At 52.3% G+C, this 17,314-nt stretch overlaps 5 protein-coding genes across 5 annotated transcripts; 2 read left to right on the top strand and 3 right to left on the bottom strand.

Annotated features, from left to right (window-relative positions):
* Positions 1-2,736: 2,736 nt before the first annotated feature.
* On the top strand, positions 2,737-4,275 carry J4E93_007424 (uncharacterized protein; the record flags this gene model as incomplete). The annotated part of the gene is made up of 1 exon (XM_049345332.1): positions 2,737-4,275. The coding sequence occupies one exon, from the start codon at positions 2,737-2,739 to the stop codon at positions 4,273-4,275; it is 1,539 nt and encodes a 512-aa protein (XP_049197562.1).
* A 790-nt stretch (positions 4,276-5,065) lies between these two features.
* On the bottom strand, positions 5,066-6,419 carry J4E93_007423 (uncharacterized protein; the record flags this gene model as incomplete). The annotated part of the gene is made up of 2 exons (XM_049345331.1): positions 5,066-5,664; positions 5,720-6,419. The coding sequence occupies 2 exons, from the start codon at positions 6,417-6,419 to the stop codon at positions 5,066-5,068; spliced, it is 1,299 nt and encodes a 432-aa protein (XP_049197561.1).
* Positions 6,420-9,570: 3,151 nt separating this feature from the next.
* J4E93_007422 (uncharacterized protein) lies at positions 9,571-12,114 on the top strand (the record flags this gene model as incomplete). Its single annotated transcript, XM_049345330.1, is given in 7 exon segments — positions 9,571-9,598; positions 9,615-9,952; positions 10,074-10,545; positions 10,596-11,238; positions 11,293-11,378; positions 11,429-11,967; positions 12,022-12,114. 7 exon segments carry the CDS (start codon positions 9,571-9,573, stop codon positions 12,112-12,114), a joined length of 2,199 nt encoding a protein of 732 aa, XP_049197560.1.
* Positions 12,115-12,844: 730 nt separating this feature from the next.
* On the bottom strand, positions 12,845-13,532 carry J4E93_007421 (uncharacterized protein; the record flags this gene model as incomplete). Its single annotated transcript, XM_049345329.1, has 3 exons — positions 12,845-13,239; positions 13,297-13,457; positions 13,513-13,532. The coding sequence occupies 3 exons, from the start codon at positions 13,530-13,532 to the stop codon at positions 12,845-12,847; spliced, it is 576 nt and encodes a 191-aa protein (XP_049197559.1).
* Positions 13,533-14,111: 579 nt separating this feature from the next.
* Positions 14,112-16,842, bottom strand: J4E93_007420 (uncharacterized protein; the record flags this gene model as incomplete). Its single annotated transcript, XM_049345328.1, has 4 exons — positions 14,112-15,938; positions 15,989-16,357; positions 16,405-16,494; positions 16,609-16,842. 4 exons carry the CDS (start codon positions 16,840-16,842, stop codon positions 14,112-14,114), a joined length of 2,520 nt encoding a protein of 839 aa, XP_049197558.1.
* Between the last annotated feature and the right edge of the window lie 472 nt (positions 16,843-17,314).

The following is a 17,314-nucleotide window of genomic DNA, read 5'->3' as shown; positions in this document are numbered from 1 at the left end:
AGAAGTAATTACTAGCTGTTATTAGAATCATTACACTCGACAATTGTCACAGTCAATCTTGCTCTCCTTTCGAAAGATGCTTGCGAGCGTCGCAATACAAACCAAATCAAAATTTCAATACTTCTATATTTGTGATCTTCAACGCTTCTACCTGTTTATTCACCCATAATCAGCTGCGTTGGTCCACGCAGGTACATGGTGCATCACCCTGACATACACAACTGCGTGTTCCTCTCGTCGCCACCCTTTCGACGATCCACAGATCCGACCCTTACGATCCGCGCCGCAGCTCTCCATCGGATTCGCAGGCCCGCCCTGCATGAGCGTGTCCGCCCGCGCCATTGGCGTAGTACATGCAGGTTGGACGGGAACTCAGGGGAAAGCAATACCGTCACTACAGCGCGACGCGACGTCACGTTATCAACATGAACGCGCGCAAGCCTGAATGAGCAACACGAGGGCTTCGCATAGCCGCGAGAAGACGTGCAGCGTAGTCCGGATAGCTCAACACCTGTTCCCCTGATAGAACATGGATTTGAAATGGTCTAACTCGAACTGCGCAGCGGGACCCGTTCTCCAGCCTTTTGTCGCGTGCTTTCCATCTATGCCGTGTTACTCAGAAACTTATTTGGCTACGAAATGGTGCAGATTGACGCAACGCCGCAATTAATGTTGGCGGCTGCAGCGTATAGGTGCATGTGGCGAGACGCAGCGCGTCGTCCTGAAGGGGATGTAAACAAGTGGGTTTCCCGTCTCAATTGGTTACGGGGCCGATGCCTCGAGGCGAAGTTTTCGCAATGAAGTCGCCCAAAGAGACCGGTATCGTGGTACCGAATGACTAACGACAGACAACTGCAGTGGAGACTTTTGTGTTGGTATCGGAGGTGACTTAGCTGTTGGTGGGTCACCGGCGTCTAGCCCTCTAAGGACCTTTGACGGTTTTGGAAGCCATCAGATCGATCAGATAGTCAGTCCACCGCGGACACACGACCGTTTGGGAAAGCATGTTAAAAATGGTTACGATGACCGGCGTCAAGGGGTTCACCCTGCACTCTGTTCGCCTATGCACCCGCGTATCGCAGAAACTGGGGAGGCGAGCAGCAAAGCGCACATACTGATCTGACAAATACCATGTCCTTAATGTTGGGGTGGTAATAGTAAGGATACTGAAATAGGAAGCAGTCCGGGAACGATCCACTCTATCCACATGGCAGCTCCACCAAAGCATCCATTTTGAAAGTGAGTATTGACGAACTTCTGCTCACCGGAGCATATACTCGATCCGGTTCTCTACCTATACTGCCGCTCCATGCGCAACCAACCGCGCCTAATACCAACAGATTGCAGACGCAGGAACCAAATCGTCCTCCATCCGAACCCCGGAATGAAATGCGCGCAAGTCCATAGCGATACCGAACCGAAGACGATCGTCCGGGTAAAGGTCTTCAGAGACCCCGGCCACATGCAAGTCAACTACCAGGGCATACACACGGAGCGGGACGTTCGTTATAGGTCCTGCTATGGGCCAAGGCGCAGAGAGTGTGTGGCTCGGGCAATAGAGAGGTCGTTTGGAATTACCCGTGCCGCTGAACGTGCTCGAAGCGAAGTCGGTTGTGCTCTTACATGGGACTTGTGTTTTATGTGCTCCGCAGGCATCGTAAGCGTGCGCATGCATAGGCACGTGTAAGCGACTTCAGGATGACATTGTGTCGAATCGAGGGTAGAAGCGCGATGATCGTCCGCAAAGAGATGTAATGACTAGCCTGAATATCGTTCGAGATGCTGTTTCATGTGCGGTGGAACGTTCGTGAGGCTTCCTCAGGCATTCATTCAGCCTATGTGAGGTGTATGGACTTCGCCGGTTACTCTTTTGATCGACAGCTGCTGCATTCTCAATTTCCATCTCCAGAAGAGTAAGTACCTTGACTTGCATTACATGTGATGAGTTGTCCTGACCCAAGGCAACCATGACGATCGCACCAGTTCCATCAACCTCCGTATGTTTTTCTAACTTCGAGCTGGCTTTAGTGTCGATTTGGATGTTGGTCCAACGCAGCATGTCCCACCGGCAACATCTGTACGCCAACTCGTAATGACAGCTTTCCAGGATGATAACATCGATGGGTCGTTCGTTGTAATGTCTGCTCGAGTACTAGACCACATCATGAGCCTGCGGTCGTGCTTTCTTTGCGTTGTTCAAATCAGGCTCGTAGCTTCATCCTCGCTAGTAGACCCGTCTCTGCGCAACTCACTCTTATCATCATTCCTCTTCACCTAATAAGGTGAGGGTTTGAGGCAATCCTGGAAGAAATAGACATGTCGCACTGCAAACCTTGCGCAGACATCAGCGCTTGTCATCAACAATCGACCCAACCATCACAGATTGGGATCGATGGGTCTTATCCAAAGATAGCGGAACACGTAGTACGGTAGCCGGCGGGATGTCGTTCAACTTCTCAAAGACGTGTGTCGTGAGTGTCAGAAAGATTTAAGTGTCAACTAGTCGCGTGCTGCATCTGGGCGGTCTTATCTCCGATGTCGCATACGTCATCAGTGGCCAACACTTCCGCGACGCGACACTCTGCTTTCATACGCCACAATTACCATGTGGACCGCGCCTACTGCTTGATATATCTGGAAACCCCAAATATCACTTTTGGTCACAGTTCGCGCCCTTTACTAAACCTTGCACGCCCTCTCAATTTCCTTGGTAGGCTGCGATACAAACCGCGCATCATGGCCTTCCGGATGGGCCGCTTTGTACCCGGGCCTGCCCGCTTTGTACCCAGGTTTTCCCGCCTCACACCGCGGCGTCTTTTGTTCATCACATCCGCGGGCGTACTTTTCTGGTTTCTGTTCTTTAGCTTGACCCCGATTACCTCGCCGCTTCCGCCTTACACTGGACCCCATGAGGTTGGCATACTGGATGTTGAGACAGAGGTCCAAAAGAGAACCATCCATGATGCGATACTGAAGGCGACTGGGGAGAAGGCTTTCCAACTGGATACGTTGGCCATCACCTTATACTACCCATCCTCTCTGCCTCTGGCCCCGCCTAGCCAGCGACCATGGGCACGGCCGTGGCTTCCTCAACCTGTCTCGCTGATTGGCGAGGGCTATGCTCGCCTTGCCGGAGTGTCGAAATTATCCTCTGTCTTCACCTTCGCTCTCTGGCTCCTTGGTTCAAGCACCGTCATTCCAGGTGTCGTTGACGCACCAATCCTTTCCAGTGCTGAGCAGATTTTGGGCGAAGATGGCAGTGGTGCCGGCGAATTTGGAAAGATCATGAGCGCAGCAGAGCAGGAACATCAAGAGTTAAAACGGGGCGACGGTCTTGGAAGTCTGCCCTGCGTTGTCTTTACGCATGGCATGGCAGGAATGAGTCAGAGTTATGCACACTATCTGGGAAGCATTGCAAGCCACGGCTACGTGGTCGCTGCCGTCGAACACCGTGACGGTAGCGGGCCTGGTACTATCGTCCACCATCCTGATGGTACAGAGCGAAAAGTATGGCACATGAAGCTCAAGGACCTAGAATCCGATCCGCCGATGACCGACCTTGACCTCAAGGCCGCACAGCTCAACTTCCGCGAAGCTGAGATCAGCGAAACCATCAAACTCTTTGCGCAACTAAATGCAGGTGACGCACCGCTCGTGAACCTAAAGCCCGACTCACCGCGGAATGCCTTGCCTGGGTTCAAGAACCGCCTCAACCTGTCAGCAGTCACAGTCGGAGGTCACTCATACGGCGCGACGGGGGCTATGCAAGCACTGAAATCTGCTGGCTCAAAGGCAATGCCTATCAATGGCGGTATCGCGTTAGACCCTGGCAAGGGATCTGGACCCCTGAACAAAGACATTGATGTACCGATACTGGTCATGCAGAGCGGAGAATGGACAGAAAAGCAGACGGCTTTCTACGACGAAGGATGGCACTTCGAGGCCGTGAAGAATATCATCGATAACGTTAAGGAGGGATGGTTCATGACCTTGTTGGGTACTGCTCACCCGTCTTGTACTGATGCGCCTCTTATCGTTCCTTGGATCATGAAGATGGTCACCGGTACGACGCTAGGTAGCAAGGTTGCTCTTAAGGAGTATATTGACGCTTCGGTCGCCTTCTTAGAATATCTGCGGACAGGCGAGAAGACGGGGGTTTTGGAGAGTGGTGTTACGAACGCTTCAGGGCCTTTCAAACATGACGGACCACATGGTAAGGTTCAGGGCCCGGAAGGCGCTGACTGGGAGGTTCACACCGTTCCGAAATCGGAGTAGGTTGCGCGTCGTTTTATAACACTATAATACCACAGCAAGTAAATGTGCTTTATCCACCTCTTTGTGCGTGACCGAGCCTTGAACTGATCCACTCTGTCCATGTAGATTACCTATACCAATGACCGTCCATTCTCCAAGCTCTCCGTAGACATTCTGCGACTTAATCATCAACAGAAGCGAAGAAAACACAAGTCATACCACTGGCAGGCAAAGTGATGCACTGTAGTCCTCGATGCATCCCAACCACGCTTTTCAGCCATCAGGCGCAAATTCACCAGCCGCGCCTGTGCGTACAATCGCTTTACCACGGGTGATGCCTCGGCCTCAAGAAGGCGACACGCGCGCAAGACACCTTGATCAATACGCACCCAGATCCCAATCGAACAGCGCGGCGGCGAATTATCAGTACTGTGATACTCAACTACAACTTTTGAGGAGTTAGTGAGGGAAATGGTAATGGGAATAAGGCACTCACTGAGGTGCTCATATATCATGAGACGTATCTCGGTCGGGAGATCAAGTAGCCGGAATGGTTGGACCGTCTCGTTGGTTGAAGTACGAGACCATGGCTTTTCGATCTCTGGGAAGCGATTCATGATCTCGGGATAGAGGCTAGATTCAATATTGGGTATTAGAAGGAGGGAGAGTCTGGTATGGAGGTTGAAGTAGTGGTTGACTGAGTAGATACTAAAGCAGCCCACCCTTGATTTCATTGCGAGTGTTCAAGCGCTAGGGTATACAGTTCAAAGCGGAGTGGTGTGTTAATATTCATCTCATACATCCATTAGTTTCACTTGCCCCACAGCCCAAAGCCCTTACTGCCACCTCTTGACCTAGGCTGCTGTTTCTTCTTCTTCTCGGGTTTCTCTAATCTCTTACAGCTCACATCCGCCTTTACCATCATGAAACTCTGATCGAAGACATGTCCATTAGCATTACCGCATCGTTCGAGTGCAGGCGCAAGTGCCAACTCTACTCGCCTGCCCTTTGCGCTGCCATTGACGCCATATCCACCACTGCCGTTCTCGTCATCATCTTCATACACGTCCTCCATTTCACTGTCGTAGAACCCGTAGCCCCAGTATTGATCCTTCTTACCGCCAGTGAATGTAACGAAGCGATAGTCGGCGAGCTGGCGCTTCATCTTCAAGTCCAACGCAACAGACGCTGAAATGATGGTACCCAGTTGTTCCTTCCCTGAACGCAAAGACTGTGTAGACCAGGGCCGTAGTTTGCGACGCATGCGACTGCAGAAACGGGATATTCGTTTTAGGACGGGCGCGGCATCGAACGTGGGACGCCATTTGCCATCTACTTGAGGGACTAAGAGGTTTACGGTCATGGCGCGCCATTGGTGGTATTCTTCGGCTTGGGCTTCGTTCTTAACGGCTGTACCTTGTTAGCATTGTAATCATGAGAGATTCGTCGGGACGGGGTAGTGTACCCTTGCGCAATGTGTCGTTAATTTCGCGCAGCTTCCTGTCTCCCAGTTTCCCTGCCCATACATATCCACTGCCCTTCTGCCAGTTGTTGAATATTTTCTGCTGCAGCTTCATCCAAACGTATGCTTGGATGAGGAGCGGCCGTTCCTCTGGATGCTTCAGATACGTCTGGTAGTTGTCCGTGAGGTTCCCAAATAGTTCCTTCGCTCTAGTGAGATATGGTCGCTTGCTCGTGGCTTTGATGGGTCCGCCGAAATACTCTTCACTCCATACTCGTATCTCGTATCGCAACGCGAGTAGCTCTTCGATCAGAGTGTTCTCTTCAGATTTGTACACGATCGAACGTTTTGCAGGCATCCCATGTGGACCCATACTCCTCCTCTGCAGCTGTTTCCTCAGCGCATCTCGCTCTTTTGTGACTTGGTAGTACCGCTGTATGAGATCATCTTGGCTGTTACCCCTCGATGCGTCTGGTCGCGATGGGCTTTTGGGCGGTACGAGGGGACTGATAGTCGCGCTCAGTCGCTGCGGGCTGCCCAATGCCGATGATTCGTCGGATGATGTCTCGGCCGATGTCGCTGTAACTTTCTCGAATTTGAGCGGTGGTATGTAGGGCGCCTTCCGTCTATGCCTGGGTATCAGGACCTCCTCGTCGGACCATTCGTCTCCGACTTCGGGGAATGGATAGCCTTCTTGCTCCATAACAGATGATTCAAGAGTCGATGCAGATTGCGGTTCTTCGATAACTTCGGCGGAGGGGCAGGTCAGTTTGAGCGACTTGAGAGTAGAATGGCGAACGTCTATGGATGCGACTCGGTCAGCGCGCTATATCCCAATAGCCCCAAATGCCCACACGCACCAGGAGATAGAGTCGCCATCTCAACAAAGACTGAGCATGTTTGCCCTTCTGGTATGCGCTCAATGTTGATCCCGCGAGCGGTGAAGCCTCTTGGTAGTCTATGCTGCTATGCGTCCGCGCAGTCTCATCTCAGATCAGCTTCGGACAAGCTCGCTGCGGGGCCGGCGGTGTTTATGGCCTTGGGAGAGTAGACGGAATAATCTGAACGAGTTGGCGGGCAAGCCCTCAGCAAGGAAGATGGCATGGCGCAGGCAAGCTTTGCTGCTATCTAGCCCAGCCTCGCCGCGAAAGGCAGCCCTGGCGGTTCAGCATGAACCACTAAGAGCGGGCAGACGACGAAACGAGCTGCAATCACACCAGTGACGTGTGACGAAGTGCATGCAGACGGCGATGGGTCCACGATTGGGTGAAAAAGAGGAGGCTGTCGGCATCTTCGCTTATCTAGCGTGCGCCTGTCACCTGAACCGCGACGGGACGACTTCGGGATCCACCTGAACCATGTTCTTGCCAGCAACAACACGTCTTTTCGTGCTCACTACCGTCTGACACGACATGTTCACGAACTCAATTCTGCTGTCATGGTAACTTGGCAATATATGCAATTTCCGACGCGCCAAAAGCACAGTGCGCAAAGGCCGCTCGGGCACTTTGGACGACGATAACAAGCTCCATCCTGGAGTACCAGAATACCTCCGGCCTCCGCATTCTCCACACTGCACATCACCAATCATCTTCGGGTACCTTCCCTAGTACCTTCCCCAGCCCTTTCATTGCAGTAGAGCAGCAGTCACCCTATCTCTTAGCTTCAATGAAGTCCCTGTCTTTGCCCAGCAATTCCCCGGTGGTGGCTTGTTAACCTTGAATGCAGCTGAATTACACCTATCACCCCCAGCTTGTAATTAGTTCCAATTCGAGCAAAGCGCAAGACATGTATTGAGGTCTAGGACGAAAGCCTTGATCAGTGTCCGCCCGTCGGTGTCAAATCCACAATGCTTGATGAATTCGTGTTGTCCTGGATTACCCTCGGGTGTCCTGGGTGTGAACGATGTACTGTTGCTGGCTGGGCAGTCCGTGGTTGCAAGGGAAGGGGGTACGCTCGTGGGTTTAGAGGAGGAGAGGCTCCGTGATTGGGATGACGTTCGATCACTTGAGCCGCCTGTGCTGGACAGAAGTATAGCCGTTGGCGCGCTGCTTATACATTAGTATATATTTGCCAATGGGTTCCTCTAGGCCTGGGGAAACTACCTCTGCATAGAAGATGGTGGCGCATTCTTCCAGTTCCCTTTGACTGCTAGCGAGCCACCTACAGCTCCGACCACAGACGCAGCGATTACGACTGTGCTTACAACGACCAGTATGGACCAGAAGAGCCACGGTTTCAAACCTCCGAGCGATCTCGACTGGTTCTCTTTTAGCGTGGGGTTTCCCGTAACGACATGTTGACAAATCCAGGCTTCTTTTCCTTCATCTTCATGCTCCATGGCCTGCAGGCCTGATTCGACCACAGGGAGACCACCTCCACCACAAGGTTCCGGTAGGTTCTCGCACGCGATGTGTCTTAACATGACGCTGTGAGTAGTATGAATAGGCTGAAGATTGTCTGCCTGCTGTTAACCTTGATCTTGATCCTTGAACGAAAATCTCGTAGATGCAAAGAGCTAAATAAATATCCAGCATCTACCTAGGTATTGAATGTGTTCGGATTGCATGGGCTCGATTGGTAGAAGCATATCTTATTACATGGTTGCGTAAAAGCGCTGGATGTGTAACAGATACAATGCCACATAGGGGCGGAAAACATGGTATAATGTGAGATTCGAATGGAACTGAACAATATTGCCTGAAAGCAGTTGTACCATCCCACGACGCAGCTGTCTATTGGCGTTCGATACTTCTATGTGGAGATGGGGCTGGGAAGGGTGAGCCTGAGGTATGCCTCCAAGGCTGACCGCAAGTATTGGATGGGGCGGGTTTTTCAAATTTGACCTGTTCCGAGAACACTGAGACGTTGCTATCCTCACTGTCGGTTTTCGTTCCAAATTGCCTTCTCACTCTTATGAGCATATGCATCCAGTAAGAAGGTTCGGAGATGCCTCCATTCCCGTGCAAGTCAGCATCCCGTTGGTTCTTGTCGAACTGTGGAAAATAGGCGCCTCTACGCTGCCTGTAATAAGCACACTTTTGTGCATCCCAGGTTCTATTTATTTCGTGTACCCAAATGCACCCAAGTATATAGAAGTGGAGCCGGCAGATCTGTGGTAAGTGTCGACGAAGCGGACGGGGGAGGTGAACTAGGATTTAGGAACCCCGAAGTCACAAATTAAGCTTGCGCTTTTGGAAGCGCGATGTAACTCGACTGGTGCAGGGCAATCGCAAAGCACGGTTAGTCACAACAACTGACCGACGCGCTTCTGGTATATGTTAACTGGACGAATCGAATACCGCAAATGGTTGCTTTCTGCGAGCATACTTACGTTTGGCCGTCAGATTTTGTGGCTGAAAGCAGTTATCACTGCGGTAGGACGTTGGCATGTGATACTATGACGACACAGGGTCCACATCCGAAACTGGAGACCTCGAAGCACGATTGGGCTGTCCACGGGAGTACTATATGAAACTTCCATGTATGTACCGAGGTGTCTGCTGTCAACCTTGGAAAGCATTGGTCGGATAGTTCTCGGAGGAAGATTGTTGATCGTCGCTAAGGCCCAAACGGGTAACGGCGGCCCGTCAGCTAGCGGGGCGAGAATCGCAACGAACACCAAGGCGCGACGGAACCAATTCCTCCCCGGGGGCCGATCCACCCTGTCGAAAACTTCAAGACTCTCATGCAGACTATCGCAAACCGTCCCCGAGCATGGTTGAATCGAAAGTCGGCATATCGTCTAATTCGCCGGGCTCAACAAGCAAACCCAGCGGAGGACGACATCGCGTCATCTCCTCTTGTTTGACATGTCGGCGCAGGAAAGTCAAATGTGACCACGTTCATCCAGTATGCGGTTCTTGCATGCGAGGAAGTCATGTGTGTACCTGGACAGATCAAATACCGGCATCCACTACTACTGGAAGGATTTCGAAACCCACGGCTGGGGCGACTGGAAAGACCGGGAAAGGCAGTGACGTGCAAGCCCGCTTAGACAGACTCGAATATCTTTTAGAAAAAGCTGTTGCGGGACAGGGGGCGAAATCCACGGCATCCGTACGGTCCAGTGTTGAATTAGACAGGAAAGAATTGGAGGCGCTGACCCCATCGTCGAATAGTCAGACTTCCCATGGAGGAGGAATCGCTTCTGATGGTGGTGACGGGACCCTCTTGTTGAATGATGGGCAGTCTCAGTTTGTCTCTTCTCTGCATTTTGCATTACTGGCCGACGAGGTGAGTGCCGCTTTTCGACATGACAGAACATCGCTCCGAGTTACACCGAGCGAAGGCTACATTCATTCTTATTGTGTTTCTCTGTTTCTAGGAATATTGAACAATGCTGATTGAGCTTTAGATACAAGACATCAAGGCCTTGCTTGGTGATAAGACCGACGAAGAGAGAAAGGAAGTGCCGCAAAGCAGTCTGGTTGACCTACTTTCCCTCGGTCGCGCAGGAGCCGGATCAAATCTTGAAAATCTGCTACCGAGCACAAAAGAGCACCGCGACACGCTGCTGGACGTCTATTTCGCAAATGTAGATCCTATGGTGAGAATTACCCATAGGCCAACGGTGGTGCGCAAGTTTTCCACCTACAACAACGAAGCACACCCAATGGCCTATGCCATCTACTTCTCTGCGATCAACTCTCTGCCTCCAAAGGTAGTACACAACAAGTTTGGCGAGACAAAGGAATCACTCCTCGATCGATTTCAGCTGGGTGTTGAGATCTCACTGGCCAGGGAAAATTACCTCACAACATCGAATCTGGAGATCTTCCAGGGATTTGTGTTATGGTTGACATGTATTACTAGGGAAGAAGATATGGGTAAGTGCACTAGATGTTCGTTAGTTCCAGAATGCTCACACATGGAGTAGGCAAAGCGTGGGTGTTGATAGGCATCGCATTTCGCATCGCCTTGAACCAAGGCCTACATCGAGATCCATCTTTATTTCCGACCGGTTCCATGGACGCTCTGACCATCGAGTTACGGCGTCGTATGTGGCATCAACTAGGACATTTGGAGTTCCGGGCAGCAGAATGCAAAGGACAGGAACCGAGCATCACCGAAGACTTCTACACGACACTATTCCCACGAAACATTGACGACGAGGACCTTGTAGATGGCGCAAGTCCTGGCCCAGCCCCCTATGACGAACCGAAGCTCACTACCATGACGTTCCAGCTGGTCCGGTTCAACGGCATGCGAGCGCTACGGCGCATAGTTCAAAGCACTTACCGCCTGGAACGACGTATGCTGGACTCGGGGCTTCATGGAACATCTCGTCCTGATCCTGCACAAGAACTCAGAGATCTATATGAACAGATCAAAGTCATGCTCGACGAAGTTCACGAAGAGAATCAGCGAAAATACTTACACAACCTCAACCCAGAGGTACCAATGGAGAGGCTAACATTGGGATTGGCTTCACTATTGGAATGGCGTGCCTACCTGCTGTTTTGGCTTCGGATGCCGCGTGCTTACCGCGACGTAGTCTTTTCGGACGAGATCCGCCGATCGTACGTTCAAGTCAGGGTCTTAATGAGAAAACCAACAACGGCTGACAATGCTAGGATCTTCGAGAAGTCAGTAAACTGCGTCGAAACACTGAACGGAGCGGCAGCTGATGTCGATGCTGCTCGCTTCCAATGGCACATTGGTCCGTAACCCCGACAATACTTAGTCAGACACAAGAGCTAACTTTCAAAGGAGGAATCGCATCTTTCCAAGCCATCATGCATATCCTATCAGAACTCCGCAACCCCCTCTTCAACGCACCAGACCGCCAACGCGCTCTAAGAGCCCTCCAGATGTCTCGTATCCTCCGCGAGAACAACAGCGCCAAAGCCTGGCAAGCAGTCAAAAACATGATCGACAAGGCCGTCTCGGAACACAATCTCTCGCCAAGAGGGCCGCCGCAGCCATCAACTACCTACGTCAGCCAACCCATCGTGCCTTCCATTCCCATGCCGCTGAACAACAACGCACCCAACAGTAACACGGGCGTTTATCCGGCAATGCAAGGCATCCCAAGCTACGCCTACCAAAACCCGTCTGCAGCTTATAACCAACAAAACATGCCAGGACCATCTCAACCAGAACCCATGCAGACTCAACCCGACTTGCTGCAGTCCATGCAGTCTATGCAAGACAATGCGCCTTGCTGGGATGACATCAATCTCAACAACATCAACAACATCGTAGGCGACGTACAAGCTAGCACGGATGTAATTCCCGACTTTGATTTCGTAAGTGACCATGACATGATCGGGTAGACGGGGTCGATTGGCTAACAAAACCAGGGTTTCTGGGGCGACCCTTTTAACTACGAAAATGAACCTGCAGCCATGCCGTTGCAAGATGGCTACTTTCCTCAGTGGAGTGGGGGAATATGAAAGCAACGCAGCAAGTCGTACGAATAACTTCACTCATAACTTCAAACCGAAGAAGCGGTACCGCAGCACTATCATTACGTCCACGAGGGGCTCTTACCTAGGTAAGAGCAGACGACGAACGTTCACTTAACATCTTCGCCAACCACTCTACTCTCAGTTATATCTGCCACCGACGCATCATATGGTTCTCTAAACTCCCATGGACGATGCCGTTGTTCTCAAGCGAACCGGTAACCCTTCCAGCGCTGTCTCGGTTTTCGACGCGGGTCGGACATGGGCTCAACAGACCTAATCCACCACTCTTGCTGTTCATGTGTTGTGTTTAGTATGGCGTTTGCTGAAGGTCCGCCCTGGACGACGGCTAGAACGGACGGATATGTGCGTGTTGGCATAGAGCTTAAGGCTTATTAGGGTCAGGCGTTTCATAGATCGAACATAGAGGAGCGGGTCTTTGTGATAAGGTTAGCTGTAGGAGTCGAACATCAAGAAAGCATCCGATTACATGGACACGTAAAGACAAGCCGCATGCAGTGTGTTTGTACAAGCCGTGGAATTAAGTTGGCGAATGGCAAAAGCATCAGACGTCCATGTTATACAATTAGCAAGCGCATAGTCGCTCAACCAAGTTCTTGCGTAAAGTGCGAGCGAACCGAACAAGCTCTATCAAGAAAGACAGCTCCCATGCACACCATATGCATGGCAACCCCGTAGAAACGGCACACCAGCCCATCTACTCGTCCTTGACACCGCCACGGCCCGCGCGCTCAGCAGCCTCAATGCTCTTCTTATCCGTCTTAATCTCGCCGCCGCTCATGGCGCCCATCATACCGCCAGCCGCCTTCCACGGCCTAGCGAGGTCGCCGGTTGCCGGCTGGCCGAAGAGGTGGACCTTGACGAGGTTGCCTTCGAACGCGCCCTTGAGGGGGATGATGGACTGGATGAGGAGCGGGTTGGTGTACTTGAAGTAAAGGTGCATAACACCCATCATGCCGACACCCATCAGCTGGGCCTTGAAGAGCTCACGCAGCTTCTGCAGATCGTAGGCTTTGACGGTGGTAGCGACGAATTTCGGTTCTTCACCTGAGCCCATCGGGGCCGGCTCGACGTATTTGACGACAGTCATGTCTGTGGTGTTTTGTTAGTCGCTGTGTCGGTCTACCCCGGGCTCTTCTTTCCACGCACCATTCTTCTTGTTGATCTGCGCCTGCACGTAGAGGTAGATACCCGCGATGATCAGGTTGGAGACGATGTAGAGCGCGCGCACGCCGTTGAGGACAGTCGGGTCGTCGAAAGGTATCTTCTTGGAGATTTGCATAAATCCCAGGATGATGACCAGGTTGGAACTGCAGTTGAGTTAGCAAACTGTCTTCAACACCGGGCGCAGAGGATCTGGCGTACATTTGCGGGCTGATGGCCATTGTGACGTTGGAAGCGGATTGTTGGCGTGAAGAATTGAAGGTCGCTCTCGCGATCGTTTGACAAGAAGCTAGGGGTAGAGATGTGGTTGCGCGGAACGTGGGTGAGAGGGTAAAGAACAAGCGGGCGACTTTTGTGGTGGGCGAGGGTCATCATTAGCGCGCGACCCAAGAGGCCAGGTTGTTGCCCGCCGCTGGCTAGCCCCAACAGGCATTCACCCTTCTAGTCTTATCTAATGCCTTCTCCAGACACATAGAGCGAGAACGACACAGAAGTTTTGGTACGCGTCACGAGTATAGAAGGTGCACAGGTCTATCATGGAAGATGGAGAAGGTCATTTGCTCCTTCTGATCGTTCTGATGCAGGGTATCTCGTCTATAGTCCCCAACATGCGTGTGCCATAACAAATCCAATCTCAAGCCATACTCTGTATGTTCCAATGACGCCGCGCTAATGATTCAAAACTCCCTCGCCGGCTTCGTAGACACCCAATCGCGAAATGGTGTCGCGGCGATATGCAATGCAAATAACCAAAGAACAAACAGAGAGGAAATCTCCCATGTACACAAACCCTGCCTTCCTCACATCACCAGACATTCGCGATCCGGCCTGTTTTTGTCCTTATTCTTCCCTTTCTCTAGGACTGTACCAGGGTCCCTACTCTTGCTCCTCCGTCTGTCTTTCTTCTCCTTCTTACTCTTGCTGCCCGACAAGCCTGCTTCTTTCTTCTCTTTGGCTGGAGAGTGGCCCTGTTGATCGTTCTCTACGCTCTTCACTTTTTCAATCACAATGTGAGGCTCGTCGCTGGGAGCAGCTTCAGTCGTAACCAGCTTGTCCTTGCTACCGCGTCCCGTTAGCCTCGATAACGTAAGAGACAAACGAGTCTCGCCGCTTGGACTACCTGGTCGACTTCTATTGTTCCCCGATAACCATATTCGAGAGCCGCGCCGGGATACGGACAAGAAGCTGCTCTTCTGATCATCTGGTGTTTGCGGTTCAGTTCGGCCACGTAGGCTGCCTTCGCCATCCTCGATCGCGGTGCTGCTGCGCCGATTGCTGGACATGCTGGTTCGACTAGCTGGCTCGTCTGTAGAATTGGATTCAGTATGCGGATCTTTGGTGTTGACGTTGTCGTTCTCTACACCGGCCTCGGCATCCGCGGCTGTTGTAGAGGGCAGGGAAGCTAGCGTTTCTCGTGAAGGGTCTACGGACGGAACTCCTGACTGCGCTTCTGCATATGTGGGAGGATCCCCCCGGGAAGCGAGCTCTTCATCAATAGGCTGCACTTGGTAAAAGAGCAGATACGGTGACTCTTCTCGCAAGGCTGTCTTGATGTCAACTTCAGTCACCCGTTGGGGCGAGAGATCGTCAAAGCGTATCCACTTTTCTAGCTCTTCCTCCGAATCCGATTGCGCGGTGCCAGGTCGTTCGCGAGCATTAGCACGGACAAGCGCAATATAGTGACCAGAGTCGACTGACACGCCTCGGTGGCAGACGACAGACTGGAGCACAAGTTTGAAGTTGCCAAACAGCGGACCTTCTTCTTTCATTCGATCATCAGATATGAAGTGAGGTAAACCGATATCAAGCGGAATGTCGATATATGTGTTCAGGCGTTTTGGAGCGCCGTGCGGCGTCATTGTATATCTCTTTAGGCATATGCCGAGAACCGGACGCTTCACCGAGAAATGCGCAGCGACTTGAGCATCGGTCTTTGGTACGTTGTCGGTATACCAGGGGATGAGACTGAAGAACTGCCAAGCCGGCATGAGAATCTCCTTCTTAAGTAGAGAAGCTGATCGTGGTCGGCCGCTGGAGCTGTTGTCCAACATGTCCTCGACATGCTTCTTCTCGTCAAACTTGCTCGTTTCCTGTGACTGCCGTGTATACCGCTGGCTGAAGATACTATCAGCGCGACGGCGGCCTTGTAGGTTTGGTCGCGTTGGAGTTAGTGGTGTGCTTGGCTCGTAAGTCATCGGCGTAGAGACGAGAGGAGTCATCGAGCCCTCCATCTCCATCGTCTCGATATGTATCGTCTCGTTTTTCTCAGGATCCTTGTCTACGAATTCTTCGTCTTTGGACTTGATGGATGCTATCGTATTCTGCCGCTGCAGGTACCGCTTCACCTCGATTCTGTTGTTGAAATAGGTTTCTAAACAGTCTTCCAGTGTGACGACGTGATCGCCCTCTTGCTCTGGAATGGCGACTTCGAGCAGCCGTTCGTTGACGAACTTGTGGTCATCTTCCTTGTCTTCACGTCCGGTGTGGTAGATGTCCATCTTGAGGGTGAGTAGCGGCAGCTCGAGCGCACCAGTAATGAAAGTGAAAGCTTCCGAAGCGTCTTGTTGGCGAACCTGTGCAGCATCTTCCCATCCGCACTTTGCAAGCGAGTCCTGGAGGTGCTTTGTCTACGATATGCGTTAGCCATGGAGGAGTTAGATGTTGAGGTATATCGTACCAAATCGACCTTGATGAGCTGACCACTCCTCAAGAGGTTGACCCATAAGCGCAACACAGCCGCCAGTTTCTTCCTTGGCTCATCCTCAAAATTGTCGTACAACATGGCCTCAAAGCTGTCGAGACGCGCGAACATGGCAAAGAGCAGTGCGTCCAGGTAGCACGTCACCATGTTCCGGTTTATGGCGCCCAACATGGTCACATCAGGACTGAAGTCCTTCAGCTCGCCTTCGAGCGATTCGTTGGCGAGCACTAGAAGATCGTAGGCTTTGTCGATGTCGTTGGGATGCCAGGCGAGGGCGTGTTCGGCCTGTTCCTCTCCCATGCTGGTTATGCCAGCGCCCTGTAGGCGTGAAAGCAGCATCTTGACCTGCAGCCCGTCAGCCAGATTGCATGCAGCCTTGTTCCCTCGCGTACCTTCTTCTCGGACTCATTGTTCGCTGGCGGTCTGGGACCTTCGCTCGTGAATATTCTGTAGAGGTCGGGCGAAGCATCGGTAGATTTGGACTGCAGAGACACATAGTCAGAAGAATGCGATGTTGAAGTTTGATCGGCGTTGGGTGTAAGTAAAGAAGCACGGCATGGCAGCTTTTGGTGTAGAAATAGAAGACTATCCTCTACCGATGTTCGCAGTACAAATGGGAGCTTGTGGTACAGCGTCTCGATGCCGGCAGACAAGCGCCGCTGGCAGCTGGGCGAGTCTTCCGGCAGCGCAACGGCGGCAGAGCATAGCAAAGGACTGAGGGAGTTGACAGAAGCGAAAGAGCTCAGGCGTACTTTGGTATGGGCGTGCTTGGACGCGCGCTTCTCATGATGCTTGTCGCGCCGGCTGAGAAAGCGTGACATGCCGTTCATGGTGGTGGACGGTGAAGGCGAGACCCATTCAGTGAAGGGAACGCGGCGGTGGGTAGCGGGGCAGGCAGCGAGCTTGGGTTCGGTGGTGGAGGAAGGTGCAGACGAGCCCTGAGCCCGGTGGTCGGTGGGGAAGCGAGAGGGTGTTTGGGGGCTGGTTGGCGGCGGATGGGAGTTTGTCGGTGAAAGCGCAATGGTGACGCGCGGTCAAAGGAGCGGCCGACAGACAGCGACCTCAACGCAAGACACAAAAAGAAAGATACGAGCACTGCATGTCCCCGATGCCGATCAGCCGCATTGTCGCGAGCTGACGTCCGACCTGGAGCAGTGGCAGGTGCGGACGAGTGGGGTAGCCCTATTGGCTAGCCGCGGACCCTAAAACCGCCCATCCCTGCCGCCCTCGCGTCTCGCGTATAGCGTATTCCGAGGAAAAGTCCGTTGGAGACGCTGTCGCATGCTGTGAGGCCCGTACCCA

The sequence above is a fragment of the Alternaria ventricosa genome (genome assembly GCF_023758065.1).
Source record: "Alternaria ventricosa strain BMP 2768 chromosome Unknown scaffold_13, whole genome shotgun sequence".
In the NCBI taxonomy this organism is placed as follows: Eukaryota; Fungi; Ascomycota; class Dothideomycetes; order Pleosporales; family Pleosporaceae; genus Alternaria; species Alternaria ventricosa.
This window is presented reverse-complemented; position numbering and strand designations above follow the sequence as displayed.